At 67.4% G+C, this 6,904-nt stretch overlaps 1 protein-coding gene across 1 annotated transcript; it reads right to left on the bottom strand.

Moving 5' to 3' along the window:
- Nucleotides 1-388: 388 nt before the first annotated feature.
- On the bottom strand, nt 389-6,518 carry LOC124991531 (uncharacterized). The gene is made up of 3 exons (XM_047562197.1): nt 6,354-6,518; nt 1,148-1,257; nt 389-1,022 (listed from the first exon to the last, which is right to left on the bottom strand). The coding sequence occupies exons 1-3, from the start codon at nt 6,516-6,518 to the stop codon at nt 389-391; spliced, it is 909 nt and encodes a 302-aa protein (XP_047418153.1).
- Nucleotides 6,519-6,904: the final 386 nt, after the last annotated feature.

Here is a 6,904-nt window from a genome sequence, read left to right as displayed (position 1 = left end):
GTCCAGCAGGCTGCTCCTCTGCTCAAGAGCCTCCCGTGGCTCCCACCTCCCTTGGTAAAAGCCAGTGTTGTCCCGTGACCAGCCCCTCAGCCGTCCCCTCCCCTCATCCTCGGTCCCACCCCTTCAGCGTCAGCCGCCCAGGCCTCTTCGCGGCTCCTCAGGGTTGCCAGGCTCAGTTGGCCCCTGACCTTTGCACTGTGGTCCCCTCCCTGGGAGGGGGCGGCTCCCTTCTCGGGCCCCTCTGCTGTGCCTGCCCACGTCCAGAGCCTCACGTCTGTTTCCCGTGAACCTGCCCCTGCCACCCGACGCCAGGGCTGGGAAGAGCCCAAACATGCGCCCAAACACGAGTGAGCACCTACCATCTGCCAACCCGGGAGCAGGCGGGACGTCAAGGCCATCGTGGAGCCGCGTCCCTGTCCCAGCGACCAGGACTGGGACTGCAGAGGCACAGACATGGGCTCTGGGCAGATGGACCTGGGCCCCAGCCCTGCTCCACAGCCGGGGGCAGATGCTGTGTGATGCTGGGCTGTCGCCTGACCTCTCTGAGCATAGGTGCCAGTTCGGTCCTGGCAGCCTTGAGGGCCCAGGCCCTGTAGGACGGGCCCCAAACCACAGCTGCCCTCAGTCCCTGGCAGTCCCGTTCCGTCTGCGGGGACGCCAGCCTGGACCCTGCACTGCCCAGGGACCCCACCTTCACGTGGGCACCGGGGTCCTTCCACAGACGGGCGGAGGTGACCCCGGAGGCCGGTGCTGCAGACACCCCGCTCTCCAGCCGCCAGGCACAGGCTGCCCACCACGTGAGCTCCCGGCTGGGCTGTGTGCCCGGCTGGCACCTGGTGCCCGGGTGGGGCCAGCCAGCTTCGGGCAGGCGCCTGTGAGGCGGACACTGTGCCCCGTGAGTGGGCAGCGCACCTGGTTCCCGGGGCTGAGCCGGCCGCAGGGCAGATCCCGGGGGGCCGTCCTGGGCCGAGGCCCCTGGCCGCTGCCTCCCTAGCCAGAAGGTCCACGGCTGCTGAAGGACCCTGGCAGGACAGACCTGCGTGTCAGTCCGTCCCACAGGCCCTGGGCCCCTGGCCAGGTGATCCTGCAGGGTCCCTGCTCGGGCCCACCCCTCAGCAGGCTGCCCACCACGGGCCTGGTGACCCACCTCCCAGCAGAGTCCCTGGAGCGGAGGCCAGGACGGCAGGTCTCACGGCAGAGGCTGGCTGCGGGGCAGGGGACCGAGCCGTCCTGGAGGGTCCTGTCCCTGCAAAGCGTCTAAGGAGGCCCCTACAGGATCAGGGCTCCGCAGAGGAGGCGCCTGTTAGAGAGCGGAAGGTGGAGGCCGCGTCCTCGCAGGGCCGCCCACCTGCTGTCCTGGAGGGAACCTGGCTCAGGGCGTCACAGGAGGATGTGGGAGCGGCACCAGCCGGCGATCTCGGCCTGGGAGGGCTGGTCCCTGGGGTCCTCGGCTGTCGCTGGTTGTCCTCCTTGATCTGATTAATAGGTATGCGCCCGGATTGTGGGTTTCCTAAAATACGTCGCCCTGTGTGTTATCTGATCTAAAAATACCTCTCTGAGCCGAAGGGCTCCCGTGAGCGGCTGAACGAGGCGATTCTCCTAGACCAGCAAGCTGACGTGACGCCAAGATTCCTAGGTTTCTCAGGAATTCGGGAGTGACCGGCCAGGAGGGCGGGCCTGGGGGCCAGGCGGGGCCGCTGGGATCCGGGCTTTAGGTCCAGAGCCTCTGTCCTTCCCGCCTTCCTTTCTTTTCCCCTCTGCCTCGTTTTCATGAAGCCAGGCGGCTGGGCTGTTCTACCTCCTCGAGCCTCTTGATTTTTCACTGTGGCGAAACATCTGTCGCATAAAAACCACCGCGCGAGTCGCCCCGAGAGCCACCCCAAGAGCCACCCCGGGAGCCACCCCGAGAGCCACCCTGAGAGCCACCCCGGGAGCCACCCCGAGAGCCACCCAAGAGCCACCGCGCGAGTCGCCCCGAGAGCCACCCCAAGAGCCACCCCGGGAGCCACCCCGAGAGCCACCCTGAGAGCCACCCCGGGAGCCACCCCGAGAGCCACCCGAGAGCCACCGTGCGAGTCGCTCTGAGAGCCACCCCGAGAGCCACCCCAAGAGCCACCCCGGGAGCCACCCCGAGAGCCACCCTGAGAGCCACCCCGAGAGCCACCCCGAGAGCCACCCCGGGAGCCACCCCGAGGTCCGCAGTCCCGGATCAGTGACACTAGCGGTGCCGCGGGACCCTCTCCAGCCGGTTCCCAGAGGTTCCTGGCCCCTGAACAGTGGCCCTGGCCCTGTCCCCATGGAGTGGTGACTGTGGCTCCCCTGGCCCAGCCGTGGCGCCCTCACCCTCCTGTCCTCTAAGCTGGGCCTCCCCACGAGCAGCCCTGGTGGCACCCTCCGGGCTCCCGTGCCAGGACCCCTGCCCTCTCGTAGTGTGAATGGGGTCCCCGAGGCAGCGGGGCTGGTGGGCTGAAGTTCCAGGTCCCTGGGATGCTGTGGTGGAGAGGGAAGCAGAGCTTTCCAGGCCGCCAGCTCAGCAGGTGCAAAGGCCCCAGACGGGGAGGCCTGCTGTGGAGGCCCAGGAGGCTGGCACCCCCGACCGCGGCTGCGCTTTCGATGCGTGTGTCACAGAGGAGACGCTTGTGTCTCCCGGCAGTCTCGGGCTGAGGTCCTGACCGGCATGTGACGTGGGTCCTGACCGGCAAAGTCTGTGGGAGGCCACAAGGTCCTGAGGGAGGAGCCCGCACGAGGGGTTGGTAAGTTCTAGAAGGGACCCCAGAGAGCTCCCGGCCGTTTCCCCCAGGCGAGGACACCCGGAAGCAGCCCCCGAGCCAGCAGCAGCCCTCAGCAGGCGTGGACTCTGCTGCCTTGACCTCGGGCCTCCGCCTCTGGCCTTGCCGTCCAGTGGGACCCACAGAGGCCGCGTGGCCCCCGGGCACTGTTCGGCCCACCCGTGCTGTTTGCAGGCTGGTGGAAGGGCGGGGGTCACTGCCAGGCCAGTGCCGGGCTGCCGAGAGGCCCCCGGCAAACAGTAAGTGCTTGCTGTTTATTTTCCTTTCTCGAGCCCCTGGGTGGAAGCGGTGAACTCTGTCCGGGCCGCGTGTGCTGGGCCAGAGGCCTCAGGACGAGGGTGTGACCCTGGTGACAGGGTGAGTGGCCGAGGAGCCCCTGCAGAGAGCAGGCAGATGGTGCGGGTTCTGGCCGCGAGCTCCCTGCGGGAGGAAGACGGTGCACAGCGCAGGCACGGACTCCCCGAGCTGATCTCAGCCTGGCCTCGGGGCCCCCGCCCTGTGTCCGGGTAGAGCAGAGGTTTCCAGAGCCTTCTGACCTGGCCATCTGCGCAGGAGGGCCGTGTTGCCTGGGCCCCAGGCCTGGCGCTGGGTAGAGCTGTCCCTGGAGGGCGTTAGGGTCGGGCACTGCACCAAGGGCCGGGAGAGGAGCCGGGCCTCCAGGCAGCCACTCGCGCCGGGCGTGGCCTGCAGGTGGCGGGGTTTCGTGGTCACTGGGTCAGGAGGTGACCGCTAAGAGGCGGAGGAGATGGGAAGACGGATCGCCACGTGAGCTACAGGTCCCCAGCTGGCAGGGACGAGGCTGTGACCTGCAAGTGAGGAGCCGGGCACCCCAGCTGCTGTATGGCCGGCCACCCTCCCTCCTGGGCCTGCTGGGCACCAGCCCGGCCTTTGGTGGCCGGCGGCTCCTGCCTCTGAGCTCAGGGTCCACGCTGCTCCCTGCAGAAGCGGTTCTGGGTTGGGGACCCTCCAGGACGCCCACCTGCCCCTCCAGCTCAGGCCAGTGGGAGCCATGCCTGGCCCACCAGAGCAGCGTGGGCGCCTAGCCAGCCCAGGGACATTCAGCAGGGACTGGGCAGGACCTGGACACAGAGGAGCTCTCTGGGAGGGGCTGAGCGGGCAGAGGGACCCCTGCAGCGGCCGGTGGCAAGACCTGCTTGAGAGTCAAGCCCACGTGGAAGAGTGTGAACAGGAAACAGGGAAAGGCCGACTCCTACTGACCTTGAGCCCCGGGCCAGCTGCACAGGAAGCCAGAAACACCCTGGGATTTTCAGACTGAGATTTGGCTCCACCCTGGGGCGCAGCTGGGATCCCTGGCTTTCTCTGGTCCTCCCCGTCCGGCTGTGAGCGCTGCCCAGAACCCCAGGGTTAACGCGTGGGCAGGCGCAGAGGCGGTCGGCCGGCCCTCCCCCGCCCCCTCCCCCACGCGCTCGGGCGATACATCCTAATGTATATTTAACAGCGGTTCAAAATCAAATTAATTTAGATTGGTTAATAAACTGTAACATCCGTTTCTAAATCAGGCTACATTTTCCTCTTGAGCAACTAAATTCATGCCTGTTGGTTTAATTTGTTGCTATTGTAATCCTTGAACGCTGATGAAATTATGGAAAGGTTTCTAGTGAAATTATCCAGATTTGATTAGGCTTGAACCCATTAATATTGTCTTTCCCGATGTCTTGTGGGGTGGCCTCTGGCTGAGGGCCCACCGTCTGGCATGCAGGGAGGACCCGAGTGCCGTCCTGGAGCCCAGGATCACCCTGTCCCTCTTTAGAGACGCCCTTTCCAGGGTGTGCATTTATCGAGCACTGACTGTATGCACCACCCAGATGTGATCACGCTCAGTGGAGAACAGAGGAGAAGAGGTTCCGGGTTCCCTGTGACAGCTGCTGCAGGGGGGGTCACGTCCCTCCCGAAGGCCCCCCTCTGAGCCCCAGGGCACCGGGCCAGGCATCAGACAGTGCCCACAGGCAGCCAGGGTGGACTGGAGCGTGTCTGTGCAGAGCGCCTGCTCGGGACCCTGGCCCTCAGACTCCCCGGCTGGGGCAGGTTGCGGTGACGGGGCAGGAGGGTCCCGACCTGCCCGCGGGAGGCTGGAGCAGGCGGGGTCTCGGGGCCCCACCTCTCGCGCCCTCCCCTGCCGCCCCCCAGCGAACTCCTCTTGCTCGGGAACGTGCCAGGCCCGCCCAGGCGGCTGGGTCACAGGAATGCCCCGGCCTCCTGCAGGGACGAGTGGGCTGGGCAGGCGGGCGGCCCGGGCGGCTCCCCACAGTAGGTCCCAGCCACACACCAGTCAGTCCAGGGGGCCCAGGGTCTCTGTGGCCGGAGGCGCCCTCTGCTCCTGGCCTGTTGGTTGGTGACCCCCGAGCTGGGCACGGCCCCAGCTTCTACCCGAATGAGTGCTGGAGCCGCTGCCCTTGCTTGGCAGGGTCTGTGCCCCGCCGGACGCCCTTCAGACCCGTGGAGGACGGCACCCTCCCCGCCCAGCGCCCACCGCCAGGCCCTGCCAGGCCCAGCTCTGTCCCTCCCCTCTCGGATCCACCTCACCATGGAACCAGGCGTGCGATGACCCTCCGCAGGTCCTGCTGCCCCAGGCCACACGATGGAGGACCGCAGACACCTGTCCAGCCTGGAGGTGGCCCACGGGTGGCCCGCAGAGCGTTCGGTTGTCCCAGTTGGGTTTTGCTGTTCTTGAAAACTGACTGGCGTCATCTAAAGGTCAGGAGATGGCACCCGGAAGGCTCTGGCTTTGGGTGACCGACCGGCCCTGGTGCCCTGACCCTCTGTCTAACGTGATGGCACCAGCTGGACGGACCTGGGCTCCGGGTGGGGGGCATGCCATCGCCCCCCTGCCCTGCCTGTCCCTGGTCAGGTGTGTGATGCCCTCGGGTGTCTCTGTGGCCTGGTCCCCCCCCCCGCCTGTCCCTGGTCAGGTGTGTGATGCCCTCGGGTGTCTCTGTGGCCTGGTCCACTCGCCCTGCCTGTCCCTGGTCAGGTGTGTGGGGCCCTCGGGTGTCTCTGTGGCCTGGTCCACTCGCCCTGCCTGTCCCTGGTCAGGTGTGTGGGGCCCTCGGGTGTCTCTGTGGCCTGGTCCCCCCCCCCCGCCTGTCCCTGGTCAGGTGTGTGGGGCCCTCGGGTGTCTCTGTGGCCTGGTCCACTCGCCCTGCCTGTCCCTGGTCAGGTGTGTGGGGCCCTCGGGTGTCTCTGTGGCCTGGTCCACTCGCCCTGCCTGTCCCTGGTCAGGTGTGTGGGGCCCTCGGGTGTCTCTGTGGCCCCGGCCTCACCCGAGCGCTTCCTCACCAGGGCCAGACGACGCCCCCACTTTCCAGACCCAGGAACTGAGGCTGGAGGAGCCGAGCACCCTCCCGTCGCTGGGCCCCTGGCAGGGCCCGGCCTGCAGCCTCGGCCTGGGGCTCCCACGCCTGGGCCGCCTCCCTGGCCCCACACCTGCCCAGGGGGTCGGCACTTCCTGTCCCTTCACGTTCTGTCCACCAAGTCCTCCGGAGAGCCTGGCCTGCTCCACTTGACCAGGGACGGGCACCAATCCCAGCAGGGGCCCCGCGGCACCTGGCCGAGGGCAGAGCCGAGGGAGAAGAGAGGCCGGTCCTGGTGGACAGCGGGGTCTCCAGAGAAGCCAGGCAAGGCGCGAGGAAGGCCGGCCTCCGCGGGGCCCGTGCGCCAGCGTCCGCAGACCCGCCTGCTGGCGTCAACCTGCCGCCGCGGCCAGGCCATGCCCTTGACTTTCACATGCCAGTGTCTCTGTGGCTGTGGGTCAGGCTGCACCTGTAGGTCTGGCCACCTGCTCGCCGTTCTCAGGCCGCCAGCAGGGCTCGGGGACCCGGGGCCTCCTGGGGCCTGTCAGCGCGGTGCCCAGAGCTAGGAGGCCACCTCTGCCACCCAGAGCCCGCCACCTCCCCTTCACACGCTGTCTCTGGCCCTTCTCTCCAGGTGCTGGTTCTTCACGGCTCATTTAAAAAAGGTGGGCAGCCACTCACAGGGCACCAGGCTCCGCAGAGGCTGGGCAGCTTCCGGAAGTAAATCAGAACTGACTCCCCCAGCCGGGGAGAGAGAAGCCCGCCTACCTTCCAGAACCTCAGCTCACAACAGCAGGCGATGCC

The sequence above is a fragment of the Sciurus carolinensis genome, chromosome 8 (assembly GCF_902686445.1).
Source record: "Sciurus carolinensis chromosome 8, mSciCar1.2, whole genome shotgun sequence".
Classification (NCBI taxonomy): Eukaryota; Metazoa; Chordata; class Mammalia; order Rodentia; family Sciuridae; genus Sciurus; species Sciurus carolinensis.
This window is presented reverse-complemented; position numbering and strand designations above follow the sequence as displayed.

Excerpts from the sequence above, each read along its gene's own strand:
- LOC124991531 (XM_047562197.1), bottom strand. The coding sequence starts at position 6,518 with ATGGCCTGGCCGCGGCGGCAGGTTGACGCCAGCAGGCGGGTCTGCGGA. Across the intron at positions 1,258-6,353 it reads TCGGCTCTGCCCTCGGCCAG|ACGCTTTGCAGGGACAGGAC; the intron begins GTGCCGCGGGGC and ends GGGCCTCCTTAG. Across the intron at positions 1,023-1,147 it reads TCCAGGGACTCTGCTGGGAG|GGTCCTTCAGCAGCCGTGGA; the intron begins GTGGGTCACCAG and ends CTGTCCTGCCAG.